General features: G+C 33.3%; 1 protein-coding gene across 2 annotated transcripts in view; it reads right to left on the reverse strand.

Annotated features, from left to right (window-relative positions):
* LOC130452963 (synaptic vesicular amine transporter) overlaps positions 1-22,867 on the reverse strand; it is a 164,933-nt gene that overhangs the window by 92,610 nt on the left and 49,456 nt on the right. For both annotated transcript variants that reach the window (XM_056792513.1, XM_056792514.1), the window contains one exon: positions 8,618-8,783. In XM_056792513.1, coding sequence (XP_056648491.1) covers positions 8,618-8,753 — 136 coding nt within the window. In that variant the 5' untranslated portion in view covers positions 8,754-8,783. The remainder of the gene's footprint in view (positions 1-8,617; positions 8,784-22,867) is intronic.

The following is a 22,867-nucleotide window of genomic DNA, read 5'->3' on the forward strand; positions in this document are numbered from 1 at the left end:
AAATATAATCTCCCAAATTTTTAATTCATACCTCAAAGGACAAAAGAGGCAATGAACTTTATCATTCTAATTAATCAACCTGGATAATATGTATTATATTATATTCCATTTCCACGAGTTCCATAACTTTGGATAGAAATTTTGATCAACCATTAATAATACCATGAAATCCCAATGCTTTAGACTCAACACCAAGATTTCTATGGAGTTAATCGAATACATTCGCTGTTTTTTTGTACACTTCTATTGAAAAAAAAAAGATATAATCTCAACTAGTTCTGAAATAGATTGTACCAGTAAAGAAATATACAAGTAATCAAATTGATTGTCTAACAACGACGCTAAACAATCTATTTCAGATTAAAACTACAAATTATCTGAGTGTTTGTTTCAATTTAATTTTGTATTACTTCATTTCATCAAGAATTCTTTACAAAACTATACAAATACAAAGTTATGTCCGAATCTTCATCTTAATGACTTCTATACTATAAGAAATAAAATTCTCGTGTCTCCCACTCTGTATATCAAATTCATCAATATATTTCTGACACCAACAATTATCTATTATAAATTAACTTTTCATTATGTAAGCGGCTGCCTATAGATAAGTCTTCGGTTCGTTAGGAAAGCAATGAACAATTCTTAGCTCCAACTAACCAAGATTTATCCAAGAATTATTTTCTCTTAAATCTTCTGAAAGTCAGCCAACTGCTTAAGCCTGTTATTTCCCAAGAAAGATACGAACAATTACAATCGATAGTTAGCCAAAGACAGTTTCCATTCAATTGTTTCCCGTCTACGGTCATTATCATTAAGAAAGCCTAATTAGTCATATCTCTGTTACGTTACAATACTGTCGAGTTTCTTATCTTTTCCTGTATACTTCGGTTGGCTTATTCAAATTCCAGAAGGCCATTTTGACTTGCTTTATTCTTCTGCAAGAATGAATAACAACGACAATGTACAACTGCTCTAGTTATCTGATTATGACTGTGACGGATCGCGTTGAAATTTGTAATTGATTTAGAAATATCTTATACGGACTTTATAGATAACTAAAATATGTCCTTTGTGCATTGACAGGATCTAGATGAAATAATAGTTATAATGAATACTCTATAGTTTTATATTATCCAATTTTTCGTGAATATATATAAAAAAAATTAGCGATAACATATTGGCCATCCCAAATTTTGTCGTCAGTCGAGGGAATACAGCCACATTTGAATTAAGCTGACCACAGTACACTGTGTAATTTTTTCATTTGCATAGATGTATTGACAGCTCAATATTCAATTTTCTTCATTTTCAGAAAAATCTTCACATCGACCCATATATACGATAAATGCGCACCCACAGGTCTTGTATGTTTGATGAAAAATTCAGGATTCAGGAACATGCTCTATTTCAATACGGAAGTTGAATTTATCAATACACTATAGTATGAAGCTTGTCCAAACGTAGATAATGAAAGTGGTGAGTTAATCAATTCGTCTCGATAAAAAATCACCAAGAAAAAAATTGTGTACACTCGACCGAACACAAGCAATATTTACATTTTTCTCCAAAGTTCTGTAAGATAAATTTCCATGAGCTTCTCAACACTAACTTAATATAAATGTCCTGACATATGACATCCGGTTAAGTTCGGAAACTCACTGTCAAAACTGTTTTCTCGTCTTATGTCAAAGTCAGTATCAGATGTGTTGTATTCAGAATATCCGAAAGATATGAGTTTTCATAAAGGAGTTGGTGGAGTATTTCAAGTTTTTTTTATGAAATATTGGATTGGCCATTTAAAGGACTCTATTTTTCATCTGTTTAACTTAATCTTAGTGTTACATAAGTAATATGAATGATCACTAGCCGAAAGATTTCTATAACACAGGCGAGACCTTTATTTTTGAAATTGAAATACCCGCCCAATAATAGAGAAAATATTTACTAAGCCCTAACACGTACTACTTAATAGCTTGATTATTCCTGCTTACTTTAACAGGTAGGTAATTTCATATAGGGGCGGTAATATCAATAAATTTTATGGCTGAAAAAATCCCTGAACTGTATTATTCCGAATAATAAACATGAAAACAACATTAAAAATTAGTATTATGTTGAGTTTCATAGTTAGTGGTTCTCTGTTCATGGTGCAAAAAGTGATTATAAAGACGAAAATGTCAAGTCAAACGCACCGCAGTTACAAAACTCCTCACAAATTTTGTTATATTTGTGGAGAATTTATGGTGAAATCGCATTTTCCGAAAATATGAAAAAAACCTATTTCAAATATTTTGGTAATTTCATTGGAGATCAAGACAAGCAGTAGGCCCCCCACGCGTGCTGTGTTAGTTGTAGCGTGTCATTGGTGCAGTGGATGAATGGGAAGACAAAAAACATGCCTTTTGCAATTCCAATGGTATGGCTAACCACTTTGACGACAATTTTTTATGACTAACAAAGACTGAAGATAGGATAGCACAAGATCGAGTATCCAAATTTGCCCTGGGATGAATGATTTAGCACGTGATTTGGGGTTATCATGGGGTTATAAAAGCAACAGTGTTAGGTTAGCTTATCCAAAGAGACCAAAATTACGACCTTTATAAAAAGAAATGCTACATTTTCTACATTCTACAGTATGAAAAATGTTAAGTTCATACCCCTTGTTAATCTCAAAAATGTCCTGCCTCTCATTCACATTAGACTTAAGCTGATAGAAAACTTTGTAAAGGCTTTGGATAAAGAGAGTGATGGATTTAGTGATGCCAAATTAAGGGAAGGTATTTTTATTGGGCCAAATAAGAAAATTGCTCGACTATGACAATTCTGCAAAAAAGTTCACCAGACAGGAACTTAGAGCATGTAAATGTAGTGAGGGGATTTGTGAGCAAAAATATGGATCGAAACTACCAACAGTTAGTTGTTTAACTTCTAGATGCCTACAGGTGCTTGAATATCATTGAAAATTCATTTCCTTCATTTCCATCCCCTTTTATGGGGGCTGCACTTTATCAACTTTTTCTGGAGTTTTGGTTAGTATCCTAGTTTTTCCAGACTTACAACCACGACGACTTTTAGACCTAGACCTAGGAAGCCGCCTTTGGAGAAGGGCTTAGCCTGTTCTTCAAGCCTTCATTATCAATCGGAGAAAATGTTGCCTCTAAGAGATCTAAAGGCTGTTCTGCTAAAGAAATATTTTAAGGAGGACCCTCATTGACCGCAGGTGTATCCGTCACAGATGAACACAAAAAATCATCTTCAGAAAACACATTAGGGTTGTACGGATGTAACCCTGTCTTCTTAAACCCGCTTAAAATGTTTGACTGACTGAAGGCTTGAGACTAACGAGAGTAGGTATGATGTAAATCGTAACCGTTGTTCCAGGGTGACTTATCATCCAGTTGCTCATTGTTTCATTCACCTTGAAAGGTGAATATATGGCGATGTCTAGCGGTTGCATCTTGTTACTGCAATGGGGAGGAATGGTAAGCAACGATACACCATTCGCTTTCGCATACTGGACGACCTTAATGCTAACATGGCTTTCGTGATTATCAAGAATAAGCAAAACTGGGTTCCCTTTGGATGCTTTCGAATATTTAACAATGAAACTTGAATTTGGTGAAACTTTTGGCAGTCATCCATCCGCTCGGATATGAATCTCCATCGGATCCTTCTGGAACGTCAGTAAGAAAAGCATAGCACTTCCTATTGCGTTGACGGCAAAACATGCAGTCAATAATGTCCCTCTGTCTGCAGAAGTGACATGAACTTGCCGTACTTTTCTGCTAACCAATACCTTAGGGCACTCTTGAACTGTGGTACATCCGGTCTCGTCACAGTTCCAAATATTATGTGGCTTAAATTTGAACTTCTCTCTAGCCTCCTTCAGATTCTCGAAAAAATCCAGGACATTCTTTTAATTAAAGCTTGTTAATCTCGACAGGCTTGTCCGGTTGTCTTAAACTTAAGACCGTGTTCCTCTTTAAATATCCGCGAAACCAATCTTTTCCAGCGGAATTGCTTTCTAACCATGATTTTGGGCAGTTTTTTGAATCAATCCTAGCATATTCAGTTGCCAGCTTCATAGCTTCTTCCCGGTTTAACCCATAGTTCATTTTGCTACACTTTAATAAGTAAGAAACAAGCAATGTTTCTGCCTCTGATGTGAATACTTGTGAAGATCTGAATTGGCTTCCAAGCTTTGTAAACTTCCCAAACTTGGATGGATCCCTGATGTAATTTCGCAAGGTATTCCTATTGATTTCATATTTTTTAGCCGTCGACCTAATTGAATGCCCATCAATTATCTCCTCTTTTTTATGGCCATTTAATCAATTCTGTGCTTTTTTCTGCTGGGGTTATCTTTTCTTTGGTATAGGAATGGCATCTTTGAACAGAAGTTTAATAAGTCTGAGAGGAACTTAATATCAATGTTTGCATACCTACTTGATGTCATTTTGATCATTTATCGCAAAATCTATTTTTTTTTTTTGGATCGAAAAGACTTATAGTATTTCAAGTAAGGACAATTTAAGCTGTAATGGTAGCCAAATTATTCAGAAGTCTATTTTTCACTTACCGGGCAACAAAACACGTTGATGGTTATCACTTCTCACCTAAACTGACTACAGCCTCCGTTCAACGTGAGTCACACGAGCCAGATGTTGCACGCACTCTACGCATGGCAACAACATAATAAGTAATGAAACCTGTGAAATATATTCTAATTTCCACAAGGTCAGTATCTGACCATGGTTTTATCTTTGGCTTTGGTTTTATATTTTTCAAAGCGAACCTATTCGTCTCTGTCACAAATAGGGCAATTACTTCGTCATCTATGAAGTAATTGTAGAAATCAATTGGGTCTTCCCAGTAAGTTTTTTTTGCCACATCGTTATCCACTTTGAGATTTTGCGGAGTTTTTAATTGTAATTCTATCTCAAACTATTGTACACTAAAAAAATATTTAAAAAATAATATACGTAATTAACAATAAAAAAAGCCGGTCCATATGTGAGAAAACAATTTTGCAATGCGGTTTTCAATGTGTTAAGTGAACACTACTAAAAAGTAGGGATGGGTATCGGTAAACAAAACATCGATATTTGCCATCGATGTTTTTTCATTTAGTGAACATCGATGGTTGATAATCATCGGAAGAAAATCATCGATGTTTTTCTAATGGATCAAAAAAGGAATAAAAAAACAATTCAAATCATATTTTTATGAAAATATGAACTAAACGTTGTAAATTAACTGATTTTGCGTGATAGCTAATAGGTAAACACAAGTTTTTGTTTCTCTAAATTCATTGGTAAATAAAATCTTGAAATTAATTTTTAAAGTCGAAAACGAAACCCAGTTATTGTTAATGTGTATTTAGCTGTATTACCTAATTAAAAATCATCTGTAATTTTGCACTTATTATTGCACAAAAATAATTAGGAGAAAAACAAGGTTATCAGCCTGGAAACAAACTTTATTTAAAAGAAATAAATTTTACAATTTAAGTTGTAATATTAATTAAAAACAAAATAGAACAATTGATCAATTGATATTGAAAAGATAATTATTTTGAAATAAAAGTATCAGGTATTAAATTTCCCAAAATTTGTCAATCAGACCTGCTTGTGAGATTCGACGCTCAGAGGGAACGGAAGTGGCCATTAGAGACACATATTTGAATACTAAGTACTTGAAAAATAATAGGGTAAGTGTCCTTCATCATTTTCCAGAAAGCCAGAGGGTTCTTTGGGCTTTGATTTATCTATCGATTGTTTCTTTTTTTGCAAGGCGCTCTGAATTCACTCAAAACGTACACCCGTGTTCCACAACCTTCTTTATTCATGGAAGGGGATTCAAATAATGAAATAATTAGTCTTGGCTAATTTGACATTTCTTAATTGAAGTTGCTTTTCAACAACTAGGAATTATTGAAATTACCAAAACTTCGATGTTTATTTAAAACAATCGATAACTGCAAACATCGAAAGATAATAATCGATTGAAAAAACATCGAACATCGATACCCATCCCTACTAAAAAGTGATATTACATCTTAACCTAAAAGGATATGAATCTGTGATGATACCATATTATTAAAAGTTCCATTTTTTATAAAAAAGTCTTTGATATGATAATAATTGCTACAAATTTTGTCAAAATTATCTAGACAGTAAGAGTTTAAATTGCAGTATTTATTGATGCTACAATCGCACTAGCAGAAAATTGGTTTTAATGCGAGAAACGCCAGGTCTTCAATTACTTCATTCTTTAATAGTTAATACATGTGACTAATATCATACGAGTATATCCGACATTATTTTTCATTTTGGCTTGTTTTACTGAATTTTGAAGTGGTTTCCGGCGTAATTTTTGGATATAAATATATTGTTATTTTTTTCTTGAAAATATTTAATGGAAAAGTGTGTGTGGTTTTCCGTAGAATCAGTAAAGATTTTTGGAGCCAGGAGAATTTGATAAGGTTAATTAACGTTTACGAAGGTAAACCATAATTGTGGGACCTTAATAATGATGATTGTAAAAACAAAGTCAAAAGAAGAAAAGTATAAGATGACATTGCAAAATATTTAGGTGTAAATAATGTCGGCGAGTTTAAAAGAAAGATTGAAACTCTTCTAGTCCAATATAGACAAAAGAAAAAGTTACTAGCAACAAATTGTAAGTCCGGGATGGGGGCCACAGAAAAAAAGAAGCCTTGGTGGGGATTAACTTATTTTAATTTTTTGGCTGACTAATCAATTCTCCGGGAAATGTTTTCCAGCGTTGTATCAGTACAATTGGAAAATACCGACAGTCAAGTGGGATCGCCATCCATTAACACCGGTGTGTGATCGTCAAAAAAAAGCTCCACGAATTTTATACAATTAATTAATTATTCTTATACAAGTATTGCATTAGCTAACGAAGACTAAAGTTGAACAAACAAATCAAACTAATAGAAAATAAATATATCAAATCACCTACACTCAAGCATAGTCTTTTTGCCAATATCAGAGGAGAAATGATTGACATACTCCTCCCTCACAGATTGTGCAAATTCACTGGATTTGCGAGCAAATCGAGGCGGTGGGTAGTAAGAAATCAATACTTGTTCGTGTTGTCTCCATTGTCCATCATTAGCTGTTCCTTATAATATAATATATAATAGTGTAGTGCGTAATAGTGTCCAAGGAATCTTGAGGCGTGTAAATTTATGGTGACGATTTACTAGCTCGCAAAAAGTTATGTAAATACACACAGGCGCAAACAACACTGGTTGCTTTATGTGGGTTCAAAAGCAATGGCTTTCTTAGTACACGAAAAACAGAGCTTACAATGCCAAACGCGTTTTCCGAGCATCTACGTGCCCGACATAGCCGGTAGTTAAACACTCTCTTTTCACTACCTTTCTTCGAGTGTCCTGGAAATGATTTCAAAATATTTTTGTGAAAACCAAAGACGGGACAGCAAACATTCTTCCAGGCAAAGTTTTGTCTGTAGGTGGACCTTCTTCGTATTTCAAGTTCTCTCACAAATCACAGTTTTTAAACACCCCACCATCAGAAATCCTCCCCTGACAACCTATGTTGATATATAGAAAGTTATACTTGGAGTCCACAAGTACCATTAATACTATACTGTGATGACCTTTGTAATAAAAAAAATGTGACCCGCCGTTTTCTAGTGATTGTAATACAATATGCTTACCATCAAGGGCTCCTAGACATTGATCGAACTGCCATATGTTTTTGTAGCCCACAGCAACTAACTCCCATTCTTTGGGTGTTGAAGGTGTCTTTATGTACTCTTTCAAACAGTTTACAATTGCGGTGCAAACCTCCGGAACAATTTTTGAAATGCTTTGTTTGGATACCTTAAATAAATACATCAACGTATGATAGGAATCAACAGAATCCAAAAACCTGAGTGTTATATTACCAGACGATCTTGAACGCTGATTTCTTGGCGAAAAGTAGTATTTTGTTTACTTATCACTTATCACTTATCATCGATATTAACAATCAATTAACAAAAAAATCCCCATTTGACATTCTCGTAAAATTTGTGAACAAACACCCTGCTGTCAAATCATTTCGGAAATCATCCCCACTATATTCACGAGAACGACGAGAACGAGGTTCTTCCATTAAATATAAGCTGCTGTAATGCAGGCCAGAGGACGGCGGCGGTTCAAATCACCCATTCTTCGACAAAACCTAACTGACTAATGTTTCATGCCGAATCGCAATTGTTTGGTGAAAATGTTTGCTAAAAATGTTTGTCAAACAATAGTTTGTTGAAATAAGAAATGTTTGTTGAAACTGCACTTTAATCAACGCGTTTGACAAACTTGTTTCCCCATTATTTTTTCAATGGAGACGCACCTTAAATGTGAATCGTCAACTGAATTCTTTGTTTTGTTTCAACATTATATGATTTACCCTATTTATAAGAATAAGAAATATTGTTTTCTATTGCTGTCTGAAAACAGTTGAATATTCAATAATTCTTTGTTCAATTTAGTTCTTTAGAATTTTGAGTTGTAACATTTACAATACTTAGAGAAATTTTTTTCAATGTCAACGGTATCATCAGATATTAAACTTACCGACAGTGGTGAGCAGCATGTTGTCCAAAAGGAGTGCAATAGCAACAATGACCAGAACGAGGCGGCGCGACTCCCGGCATCTTTGCACCCATCCGCCAAACTTTGTCCCCGATACCCATTCGTTCACTACTGTCATCTTAGTTGCTACCAGTGATACAACACTTTTCTGAAAAATAAAAAATATAAATCAATAACAATAAATCGATTACACAAGGAAAAAATGTTACGAAAAAAATAGGCAGTAACATTAGAAGGATTTTTACTAGATTTATTGACCTTGACTTCATAGTAAAACCACGACCACGTTGAGAAAACAACACTCCAATTTTTTTTTAAGAGACCTGCGTACAAAAACTGGATATTACAGATATTTTAATCATTGAAATATCATTTGCCTGTGTTGAATGCAGCGAAATGCCTATGACATCAAAATTACCACAAGGTAAGGTGAATTATACTGTAATAACAATCATGAGTGTTGCGGAAGACTGCTCTGCACCATTTTGGCACTATGCATCTTATTGCTAATCATTGGTTTGGAAGGCAAGATCCAACCCTCACCGGGTATAAGATTTTTCTCTCTCCTCCAAGAGTAGTGATATCTTTGACTACTACTACTACTGTTAACATTTAAGAATGTCAACACTGGCGTCGTATAATATTCGGCGCAATTCTGTTTAGGAATACATGATAACCGTGGAAGGAAAGACAACGTCATGGTCAGCGACGTGTTATTGGGTTTGCAATTGGTGTACAAATGCCTATGACTCTACCATCCTCCATATACTCTGACCTAATTAATCAACAGAGTTAAATTTATTTGGAGTTTGATCAGCTACGATATTGCCAAATATTTTTCTCAATAAATGTTGATAAAACATCTTACAAATGTGATCATTTTATTCTTAATAACGTGCTACCACATTACCAAATAATCTTCACATTTTGAATATGTTTGAATATTTTCACAATTGATACAAATATGAAAAAATATTTTTTATTATACATACATCGCTACTAAAATATCATGAATATACAAAAACACTGTATATAAGGCTAAAATAATCGAAACGAATTTAATTGAAAAGTGTGGTTATGATTAATAAAGTATAATTGAATGGACGAACTATGATGCTTGGTCATTAAGCTTGGATTTGTAGAGTAAAGAAAATTGTAAGTTTAGAGTTTTAAATCTGAAAGGGATATTCTATTTCACATTTAAATTAGTACAATTTTCAGCTATTGATATACGGGGTGTTCCTTGACGAGTTAAAACTATCTGTATATGACAAAATATTTATAGTAAAATCATGAAAATGTCTTCATTTTTTTAAATAGAACCACCCGGTTTTATCTATTTCAATGCATTCAGGGGTGAAAAATAAGGCAAATTCGTGTATACTTTCCTATACCTAAACCTCACCGTTATCCAGATATTAAATGTTTTCTGTAAACCCGTTGATTAAGCACTAAGAAATAAAAAAGTATTTTTCTTTATCTTGTCAAGGTCTGTAAAAAAATCAAATCAAATTGTATTTACTAATCCTATTCCAACTTTTAGTCTTTTTCGAGATATTTGAGGTTTCAAATTATTATCGTATTTTTGAACAAGTTTTAATTTTTTATGTATACTTGTGATAAATATCACTCATTCAACTGTCATTAGTCAATGGTTGATACTTTCGAAAATCGTTAAAATCAGGTTCTCAATTTAATAATGAAGATTTGATATTTGATATTTATGAAGTAAAAATTTGAACACTTTTTATACACACCCTGTATAGAATGAAAAATTTTTCAACATACAATTGAATACATCTGACCTTGCTTGAAACTACCAAAAAGAAATAATTTTCATATCTTCAAGGGTATTCTCGTAAAAAAATAATTTATAAGGGTCTGCAAATTTTTACAAAAAAATCAATAACTCAAAATGTATGCATTTTTCGAAAAAAGTTTTCAAATAAAAGTGAACTAAAATTTCACGAAGATTACAAAAATGTATTAATATACAGGGTGTTTTATTCAAAATAACAAAGTTATGATCAACTTCCGGTAAAATCTTTGAAAATATTTTAACTAAACAGATCGTATCCGAAAACCCAAACGTAGAAATTTTTATAATTTTACTATAAGTATTTTGACATATACAGACAGTTTTATCTCGTCGTGGGACACCCTGTATATCATAAGGCTATCAGGGCGATGAGAAAAAAATACCAGCCTTATATACAGAATAGAGTAATCCAAAAACAAATAGAAAGAACTGGAGTAGACGAAATTGACTCCTAGAAGTGAAAATATAGAAGCTATAATATGATAATGGAATCAAAGTGAATAAGAATTTAATGATGACCAAACGGCGAAAGCAGACGAAATGGATGCGATAACTAAAACAGAACGGGGAGGAAAAAGAAGAAGGAGAAATAAAAGAAGGAATAATGATGACATAGATGTTGATATAGATGATGAAATGTATAAGATAAGACCGCTAAGAAATAATGGAAAATTAAATTAAACTGAGCGAGTGAATGAACTGGAGAAGATTTTGGTCGAGTTCCGACATTCTCGCACCTCTTCATACATTTTTGCATCCATTGAAACCTTGAAGTGTCTCACGTGTCAGTTGAGTATGCGCAAATTAAACTTCAAAGCCGCACACCAATCCGTGAGTGGGATAATTTGAGTGAAATCTGTCATCAAACTCACCCTCTTCATTCTTTCATAGAAGAAAAATAAGTCGACGTTAAATCTTCTGCAAGAATGAACCTAACTCTACTATAACTAAGATTGTATTTCATCAAAATAACCAGGAGAGCAGAAATATCGGACTAAATAGCTACTAGATGTGTAAGAGACTAACATGTGCTCAACAAGCGACAAAAAATTTACTCACTGTAAATTTTCTCTACAGGATCCTGCTCAGCTAAGCTAAGTAAATTTTACATTAAATTTATACGTTTTGAACCCTACATTTGATATTTTCTTATAATTTTGACACTATTTACGAGAATGCTACTGCCAGGGAGTGTTTTTAATACATACTAGTGAGGCATTGAAACTATCAAAATGTTTTTTCAGAAGAATTAGCGTGAATATGATTTCAGTATATTATGAATGTCTCAAAAACGTGGTATCGGTTCAAATACTATCTATTGTTCAATATACAAATCAGCACTTCCACGCTACCAGAATTTTCATATTATATAGTTCTGCGTCCACATCAAATCGTAAAATCTTCGATTATTTTTTATTTTATTCCTTACCGAAAACAGATAATTTCTATCCAAGACTTGAAACTTCAATTCACATAAAATCCATTACGGGTCTGACAACAATCCTGGTTGCAAACATCAAGACCATTAATGGTATTCTAAGTGGAACCAGATAGGTGCGAACGAAATGGTACTTTGTTCCTTGATCGTCTGATAAACCTATTGCCAGTTTCCTCAGCCACTCCGATCGCCGAATCTGATAATTATTTTCGACTCATGTATACGGTATAGGTCATAGAATCTTGATACAATACAATTACCGATATGATCTTGTTGAAAGTATATCCCATATAGGATTTAACGATGGGCCCAGTATAGACTCAGACTTTGACCAAGTACGTACAACTCTGGCTATAGCTTGGAAGCGGTTATTGGCCCAGACTTGGTGGCAGTCTAGGATGATAACAACTTCCCTCGCTTGGTTTGTGCAAGTCTGGACCAATCCTGGTTGTCTAGATAAACCCAAGAATGGTCTGCATCCCTGAACCAGGTTGATTGTTTGTAATAATAGATTTTTAATATAGTGTGCATATGCATAAAATAATTTTATTCATAAAAAATTATTACTTTTAATGTCAAGCTATCTATTATGGATAAGATTAGAACAAAACTTTATGTAGTTATTCTTAGTTCTGCCGAACCTGGCTGACTATAAAATGGCCGAGGTCGAGTTACCCAGAGTTCAGCCAGACTTGGGTGAATATGGGATGGCCAAGATAAGGTTACATAGATTCGGCCAGGCTTGATTATAGATTGGTCGGGGCTAAGTTACCAAGACTTCAACCAATCTTGGGCCATTATCGGTTTGCCAATGCCAGGTTTCCCAGCATTAGCCCAAGCTAAGCCCCGTCGTTCAAATCTAGCGGCTCCTACATGGGATTTTAACAAATTTTCTATCACGAATGAAACATTGGGATTCGGTTTTCTATAATCTGAGTTCTCTACAGTTTAAAAGATATTGCAATCAAATTCTCCAACTTATATCAAAAAATGCAATGTGGTATTTACTAGGTGGATTTCAGTTCACTTTAAAAGTTTAAATTGGCTATTACGACCCCTAGTAACTATCTGCGAAACCTGAAAATATTTTTCACCTTCTCCTTCTACCAACTTGACTGTGAAATTTTTTTGTGACTAAAAGTTTCTTGTATGTAAAGTAGTCCGATAATCCGGCACTTTCAGGACCGGATTGGTACCGGACTACCAAAAATTCCGGTCTATCGGGCGGTTAAGATTAGGTTAATAATTAACATACAAATACACTATGCAAATACATACAACAAAGTTTATTTTACATTTCATATAATATGTACTATAAAACGCATTTCACTTAGATTTAAAAAAGTCACGAATGTCACACAGGCTCATTATCATTGATTAAAAGCCACTCCTCTACCTCATCTTCAGGCAGATTTTTCAAGGAATTGTCAGCACTTCTAACGACATCCAAAAATTTGGTCAGAGCGTCTTGATGGTTTTCTTCCTCATCAGTCTGTAGAGTTAGGTCAGATGCAGGGTTATCTCCAGCATTTTTTGATTGTTGTATTTTTCACCTGGTTCCAAGACAGTGCAATAATTCCAGCAACTAACTCATCTACTGGCGGGTGAGCTTTGCAATTGTCCAAAAGAAGGAAGGCTTTAGTATCTTCTGGTAGACCAAGGCTTTTGAAGAATTCCTTGACCTCGGGCACAAAGCAGTGAAAAAAACAACAGTTTTTAAAGAGGGCGGCAGTCATTCACGTATTTGGTTGAGGATCCTATTGGACAGGCAAGTGTGTAACACTCTTAAAAGCTCTGGGTTTTGCATATTTACCTATCACAAAAGGGATCACTTGGTGGTTTCCTTTCGCATTAGCACATAGCAAAACGGTTAATCTGTCTTTGTTTTTTTTTAAACCCTTGGCTGCTTTTTCTCCTCCCCCAGCTAGAGTAGATGTTGGTAAACATCGCCACAATAACATTGTAAATCTGTTCAGGTTTCAAATAATTATCAGCCACGGTTTTCTCAAACTCGTCTTTGTATTTTTCTGCAGAGTATTGGTTTACTGAAAGTGCTTCTCTAGTCTTCAAATTCCATGCCGAAACTTAAAGTTTCTGAGCCAACCATCAGAATAATTACATTCACTTTCAACAACTTCTAAACCTTGGCTGATTTTTTTTGCCTTTTCAACAACCATTGGCCTTGTTAGCGGCTTTCCTCCAGAACGTATTGCACTAAACCATTTGAACAATACGCTTTCTAGCTGTTCCAGTTTTTTTTAATGCCTAGAAGCCAATTTTTGAATTGTTACTGATTGAAAAGCAAACTTAATTGGTTCATCCTTCTGTTTTCTAATGCTTTGAGAGTCAGTTTTACGTGTTTTCGTTTCTCTCCTTTTGAACTCGAAGGCTTAGATTTTAAAAATATGGTCATTATACAGTTAAAACGAGAATCACTTTTTTTATACAGTTTCAAAAGTTACATCTACTGCGATGTAAAATGATACAAAACAAGAACGCACAAAAAAAATGGCTAAGACGCTTCGAGATTGATTAACGGAGCTGCACTGCATCTGAATTTCTTGTGATAGCTGAGACTGGTCGGCTTCTAATTGTTTCCGAACAATACCGAGGGCTACCGGATGATTCCGAGCTACCCCGAAAACTTCCGAATATCTCTCAGGGTTTTTATCTGCTTTAAAGACACACTTTTGGAGTAAACCAAAATTTTTACCATTTTCCGGAGCGATACCGGATTATTGGGCATTCCGGATTGTTGGATGCCAGACTAATGGACTAGAAATCTATTGACGTCGATGATAAATAAGAGAAAAATGGTGGTTAAAATCTGTAAATTTGTACTATAAATAATTTCAACTCTATATATCCATATTCCAACCCCAATTAATAATTCATTAGTGACCTTAATCCTGAATTTATTTTCAGTGGCTGCTCTCGTAATTGAATTTTGGGGAATTTTCTCAAATTCAAATGATTATCCACAATATAAACAATGAAATGGAGAAATAGAGATAAATTTCATAATGCTTTGTTTATTGAGAAAACCTGAATCGTCGTCTGTCAAAAATTGATACCTACTTCATCATAGCACGTAGTTTCTTTGCTTTCGAATATAAAAATCAATTTCAATCGAGATTGTATCCAAAGTTACATTATATGTTAAAACATTCTTGGTTAACTAAAAGTTAATGAAACTAAAAAAGTAGCTCTTCTTGTAAGAAAAAATTACTGACGAGAAAATTGATGTCACTGTTCTTAAACATGCATTTTGATTAGTAGTTTTATTTCAAAATGCAGAATTCGTTACGAAAAACCTACGCTTTTTGAGCGGTGACATTTACTTTTTTTATCAGTCTTCTTATTCTTATATTTATTTTCCAATTTAACTATTCATAATTTTTTGTTTTAAAATTCTGACTAATTATTAGTTTGTTTTCCATTGTTTTAACTATAATTTTTGTGCATATATGACAAAAATATCAGTTCCTATGATTAATTTTCCGATCTTATCATTTCATGTACTGCTTTGACTGAATTCTACCTTCGTTATCTCTAAACCTTACCTATTTTATGAGTTTCAACAAAATTAAAAATTACAACACGTAGTCAACGTGGATCATTTTTTAAACAATTTCAACTCACTCAACTATGATTCACTCATGGTTCGTTAATGCAGTTACATTTGACATACAATTAAACTATGTGAGGCACATTAATATTATCCTTGATAGAGCGTCTACAAACCTTGGTTTCTAACTTCATAAATTCACAAAAAATTAGACCATATCTTTACTTTTGAATGCAATTCATTCTTTAAAATTATAGTATGCCTCTCTTAAATGGACTCTAGGTATACATATGAATAATCAAAATAAATATTCACAGGAAATATCTAAAAATATATGTTGTCCACATCCTCCAATATTTATCCACCCCAAGAAACACCTCAAAACACATTGTTACTACAATTTATCATAGTAAACAACTACATGCTTGTGTTCTTTGATGTTCATAGATAATTGTGACGAAAAAAAATGATGTCAACAAATGGTAGGTTATTCAAGAATACAAGTCCGGTCAATTAGTTACTATATGTCCAGTTACTAGAGCTAATGTATTCTAGTTGATACCTCTATATAGAAGCAGCTAATATCACTGTCAGAACTGTTTGAATATTTTTGCGGCACTATATTTAACATAAAAAAGAAAAGTTTTTTTAATGTTTTCTCATCCATTGATTTACTCTTGGACGTGTGGAGTTCTGAAGGATAACTGAATATGATAAAATATATAAGAAAAACATAATTAGACGGTCCAATACTCTTCCAACCAATATAACTGTATCTTTGGCGAGTCCTCAAGCTTTGTATCATTATGGAACCTCTATCAAAAGAGACATTGAGTGCAACGTTAAAACGTCTCAAGCTTCTTTCAGTTATAGTTTTGTCGCTTATTCCTTCAAACGAATTAACATAAAGTTTCTTCAATCTGTGGGATTTCTCTTCAAGTCATGGTTTTGTGGCTTAATCGTGTTCTTGGAATTTCCTTCAGGATATTGGCATTCTAGGGCGCTGTTCTATGACAGTACTGAGAATTCAATATACCTATCATTTCTTGGTGTTGTAGATCGTTTTCGATTTCTACCTCTTCTTCTTATAAACTTCTAGTTTGACTCCATCAAGCCTCGTAGTGATTAATACATTTCATCCATACTAGTATGTTGGCTATTAACTCCACAGTAAACTGTGAATACAAGTTTGCTTCTCTATCATTCTCTTACATTCTTGTATATCATTAAAATGAAGTTAGGACGCCATTTACACAAATTATGAAGGGATTGAGCTACAATTGAAAAAACAGCAAATTGTTTCAAAAGGAAATGAACTACAAACTACGTTCGGTGCTGGTGTGAACAGTACGAACAATTCTATTCACAACTAGCGTTTTGTTTTGGTGTTTTGGAAATACTAGATAAACAATGTTCTCCCGGATACGTAAAACGAATTTGGTAAGAGAAATTATCCGGAAATGCCTCTTTTTCTATAAAGAACTATATATAATCAACAGAAGGCTCAATGCGTGTCATGGTCCATAGAGACGACATCAGGTACATAGTCAACGGAACCTCAGGATAAAATTCCAAAGAGACCCACCATCCAGACCCTTAATCCTTACATGGCACACAAGCTTCATTAGCACCGGATCAGTAGTGCATAAAAGTGGAGCCGGACGACCCAACACAAGTCCAGAAAATGTGGAGCAAATACGGCCAAGATTCAAGCACAATCCGAAAACTTCAATTTGTCAGGCTTCGAGGCAACTCCAAATGCCTATCACCACAATCCACAGGGGTCTTCATAAATATTTGCGTCTGTATGTCTATAAGGTGTAGTTGATGCAGGCAGTGTTACCAACAGATCGTCCAAAATGTGGAATTAGCCGTAGACATGTTACAACGTATTGAGCATGATGAATATTTCTCGAAAATGGTGTGTTTCAGTGATGAGGCCACGTTCCATGTGTCTGAGTGCACCTTCAAAACTTTGCTCTTCCTCAGTTCTAAGAATTACAACCGATTGTTTACTTTCAACAGTATGGTGCACCACTACCCTTGCTGACAGCAGTTCTCTCAGCGAAACTTTTCTCAACCGATGGATTGGACGGGATGGCCCAATTCCATGGCCACTAAGGTCTCCGGACATAACACCCCTCGACTTTTTCTTATGGGGTTATTTGAAGGACATTGTTTACCTGACAACGGTTAATGACATTGATGACTTGAAACGCCGCATTACACAAGCTTTTGGTACAATCACATGCGACTTGTTACAGCGTACCTGGCTTAAAATTGATTACAGACTGGAAGTGCTTAGGGTCACTAATGGTGCGTATGTTGAAATGTACTAAAAAAAATGTTTATTAGTTGCAGTAATACATGCAAATGACAGAATATAAATATCTTGTTTATTTTCGAAGTTATGAATTTTTGAAGTTATAAAGATCATTTTGGAACACCCTATATATCTATTAGGCAACCTGTCAAACTCATTCTCTTTAACTGATTATTTAGCCAAAAGATTATTGTGGAATGAGCAGGGCAGCCGTTATGCTGAAAGAAATAATTCTGTTGAATATTTGAAAGAAGTTTACCAATAAATCCCTGCAGCATTTAGAAGTATACTGCTTTAACGTTCCTGAAAAATTCCATGTTCCCTAATTCGTATGACATGGCACACTAAGCAACAACTTTTTTCGAAATGCAGCCTTCTATCTTCAATTTCGTTCCAATATCGACAGCCTTGGAAAAATGAACACCATTTGGGAAAGTAGTAGTTCCATCAAAAAAATTATCAATTTATAAAAATTTCTGTTTTATAAAACTAGGTTCCCTAAAGATTATCAAAATTGCCATTGTCCTGCTTCATCATGTTATTCGAAAGTCTGTCAAATTTCAACTTTGAAGGGGTAAATACTGTTTGCTTCATAAATTTTCTGTAAATATGTTTTAATCTTATTTGTGGTTACGCATCGATTTATAAATGAATTTTTGGGATATGGATCTCTTTAATATGAAGTAACTAACCTCCTTATCAGTTTCATCATGAGCTTCCGTATATTCCTTCTTATAATAGATGCTTCATTCTGTTAGCAATCTCAAGCAAAATTAAAACTTGAATCGAGAATGTTTGATCTTTTACAAAAGTCGTTTGACCAACCCGGGGGTACAGTATAAGATGAAGCTGAGATTTCAAATCACTCTATTGTAAATAAATAGATCCGTAATAAATATTTTGAAATAGTTTCATATGAAATGATAATTCTTTAAACGAGATTATTTAAAAATTACTCGCACTGAAAACGCATTCATTTTCTTTTCATATTAATTGAAGTTCGTGACTTATCAAATGCTTTTCAAACTGACGTGTTTCTTTGATCTCAGATATTTTTATAATAGCGAGAAATGGATTTTGTGCTCAGACGTTTGAACCTTTAATTTCCTGCGCTTCTCACTACCATTGTCACTGCCACTACTTCTAGGGGAAATCAAAAGTAATTCCAACATGAATTCCACAAGGTACAAAATTGTCGAGAAGTGTGGGTATCATTATTGGAAAACATTTATTGAAATACTCGTATATTTTGATCAGCAATATTTGTTTAGATAATAGGTACTGTGATATTAGTATGAAAGCTCCAGCAAATTTATAATCTAATTTGGTTTTTAATAGTTTGAGAACCCCATTTCACCAACGATACTTTTATGTTTCAACGTATGCATTTACGTAGATTCCATATATTGAGGGATCACTTGAGTACTTTCCAATTTTGGTCTTGCTGTTCTATAATTTGTTTTTGTGACAATCTTGTTGTCTTTAGGTTTGTTATGTGATTTAATTGTGAATTGATTAGTATTCACAAAATAAGATCATCATCAAAGAATGTGATTCTGATGTGGTTCTGTCGAACTTTAGAAAATTGGAATTAAGTTATCTGCAAATCATCTAGAAAATGTCGATAAATATTTCTAGAGGAGATCTATACCGTACTATGCAATGAAGGAAAAAATCGATAATCTATGCCATATCTGTGGACTTTGTATTATTATGCAACAATTTCTTTTTTATTTTATGTGAGCAAAAAATTGTGTGTAAATTCGTATTCAAACTCCTCTTACATCATTATCTAATAATTTGAGAGATATTTTGAAAAAAAAAATATCAAAACAAATACTATATCAAAAACACACGAGATTTCAAAGAAAAAATCAAAAGTATAAAAATTCCTAACGAATATGTATTTATTTCCTTAGATGTGGTTTCTTTATATAGAAATATTTCTATTACCATTGTGAAAAATATATTAATGAAAAAATAGGACAAAATTGAAGAATATACAGAAATACCTCGAAACGAATTTATAAAAGCTATAAAATTCACACAAACAACAAATTATTTCAAATATGAAAATGATTGATGGTTGTGCTATGGGGGCTTCCGTTTCAAGTGTTATAGCACAATTGGTAATGGAGGATCTTGAGAAAACTGTCCTCAGCAAACTTGAAATAAATATTCCATTCTTTTTTCGATAAGAAGATGATTGCATCACTGCCGCACCAAATTAAAAACATAAATAAAAAAGTCAATTCTTATCATAGAAAACTTCAATTCAAAATCGAAATTGGAGCACAGAATGGTATACGAAACAAACTTACTCATCAAGATATTTGAACTTTAATTCATGTCATCCTACGGCACAAAAAAAATCAGTGATAAATCTATCCAACCAACAGATCCTAAATTTAGATGCTTAGCTATTCAAATAGCAAAAACTGCATTGAAAGAAAATAATTATCTGGAAAAAATAATAAACAACGTAATCAAGAGAAGGATAAACAGATACTGCAATCAATTAAAAAACAATACGGAAAAAAAACATAAAAAATTTTTATTTACCATATGTATAAGGACTTTCCTAACAATTATCGAATTATTTCAATAAATATGATATTAGTTCAAGTCATAAAGGACATAATGCGTTATCCAAATATTTCACTAAATTAAAATCTAAACACCAAAAAACAAAATCAGTAATATTATATATCAAGGCCTTGTATTAATAGTGACGCTGTTTACATAGAGCAGACCTCTCAATATTTAGAAAATAGACTAAAAGGTCATCAATACGATAAAAAAAATAAAACTGCGTTAACGAACCATAAAATATCAAAAAACATAAATTCAATTATAAAGATTTAAAAATGGGAAAAAAGAAGATGCACGAAAAAGAGAATTTGTAGAAATTGTTAACATTTATAAAAACGAAAAAGCTATAAATGATAAAAAAAGACCCGAATAATTTAAGTGAAATTGATAGCTCTATGCTGTAAATTCTAATAAAACTACAAATAATTTGATTCTTCAAGTACTACTACATATTTATAATGTAAGGACTAAGGAAAAATTAAATTTTCTTATCAGAAAATTTTCTATTTCAATTTTAAAAAGTCGATACGTCGAATTTTATCTTCCAAAAATTATCAAAAAAACTGATTTTAGAAGAAAATAGACCTAAAATCAAGAACATTTAGATGCATCAAATTTACCAATCTTTTCGGTCTGTGTGAAGGATGAACTGAAGTCTTTCTTCTATTTTTGATTGAATACCACATTCAATAATTCAAGATACCATCTTCCTCCAAAGACAATGAAGCAGAGCTCATGTTTATTAAGCTGTTATTAGACATGTAAGATAATAAGGTATACGTGCAATGTGGGTCGTTCGAAACATAACCTAGCAAATAAGAAGTAGATTTTTTGTGAGTGAATTCCACTATCCCAAATGCTTACATAAAATAAAAAAGAAACTAGTTCATTGCATACTATTACAAAGTCCACAGACCTGAAATCAAGAACATATAAATGCATTAATATATGAAAAGGTTTAAGAAATAAGAAATTAAAGAAATCAAAATTATTTATAAATAACTTGAACTTGGCTTCGCTTTTCTGATAATTAACAGAAAAGAAAAATGTCATGAATAATTAAACCGTTACCATAGAAAAGCTAGGCTAAACTGTACGAGAAAAGCGACTATAAACAAAAAATAGAAACATAGTAGGATCAGGACTATTCCATGAATAAACCATATCCTACACGAAATTGTTTCAATTTCCCAAATAAAAATACACAATCGATTCCTCTCTGTCTCTATTACTAACTCAGATACGCGTATTGGTCCATTAGATCGATCTTAAGATCACTTTGATTCTTTAAATCGATGAAACTTTCGGTTTCGGTCGGAATAATTACTCTCCTGGTCAATGGATTGGGAAAAGGATCTGTGGAGTGATCCGACTGAAACCCTTTAGATTTCTACTTCTTCTATGATTGGAATCGAACGTAAATTTGCAGTACAACATAAATCTCTAGACCAGAGGTGTCGAACTCGATTTTTCAGAGCGCCATACATTAAATTTTGAATTCTTAAGTGCGCCAGATTGAAAATAAAAAAAAAATAACTGAATTATTAAAACATTTTATTCATTGAATCATATAAGTATAATTATATAATCTCATTGAATTTTTCTTTCAAAATACTCTCAACTTCATTTGCAAATGGAATGGTGTCTGTGGAGCTTCAAAATTGAATGGATTGTTGAGAATTAGATTGGAAAACTCTGCACTCACTATCCAATTTACGTTTTTGTGACATTATACCAAAATCGTAACAATTATGGAACTGGACACAACAATTATGGATGTCGCACGCACACGACATAAACAAATGCACAATCACTACTTGTCAGTACAATTAAAATCCTTCTCCAACCGTATCGCTTCGATTAATCGACTCAACTGACTCACGTCGCGCCGACGCACTCGTTTTATGAGGTTAAGGTTTTAGTCTGGACTCGAAGCGCGTGGAATATTCTATCGTTCTCGACAAAAATAATAGGTTATTTTCGCTTGCTGCTGCGATACTTTTTTGTAGTATTCAAAACATCTGTAGAGGAATCGAATGAAGTCTAAAAGCTCTAAAAAACATAATTTTTTTTTCTGTGACACATTGCGATCGTGGGCGTTATTGAAACGGGCCGGCTTCAGCCCTTGGGCCGTATCTTTGACATGACTGCTCTAGACGACTGACGTCGAAATATCGATCAATATTTGACTTAAAATATGCTTAGAAAGGAAAATACATTATACTATGACAATAAAACATGAGATAATTCAAATTTTACCTTCTTGTTTTCATAAATTAAATCCGAAATGATTGAAAAAGTTGTATCCACAAATCCATTTTATGAAAAATTAGAGATTGTTAAAAAAAGACTTTCTTGTTTTTTACAGTTTTCGAAAAAGTACCAATTTGAGAAGTTACCGTAATAAAATGTGTTTCTTTGAAATTAAAGTCTATCTATTTCTCTGCTTTTTTAGAAATTTAACAAGAGGTTATTTTAGTTAATTTTATTTA

This window comes from Diorhabda sublineata, chromosome 2 (assembly GCF_026230105.1).
Source record: "Diorhabda sublineata isolate icDioSubl1.1 chromosome 2, icDioSubl1.1, whole genome shotgun sequence".
In the NCBI taxonomy this organism is placed as follows: domain Eukaryota; kingdom Metazoa; phylum Arthropoda; class Insecta; order Coleoptera; family Chrysomelidae; genus Diorhabda; species Diorhabda sublineata.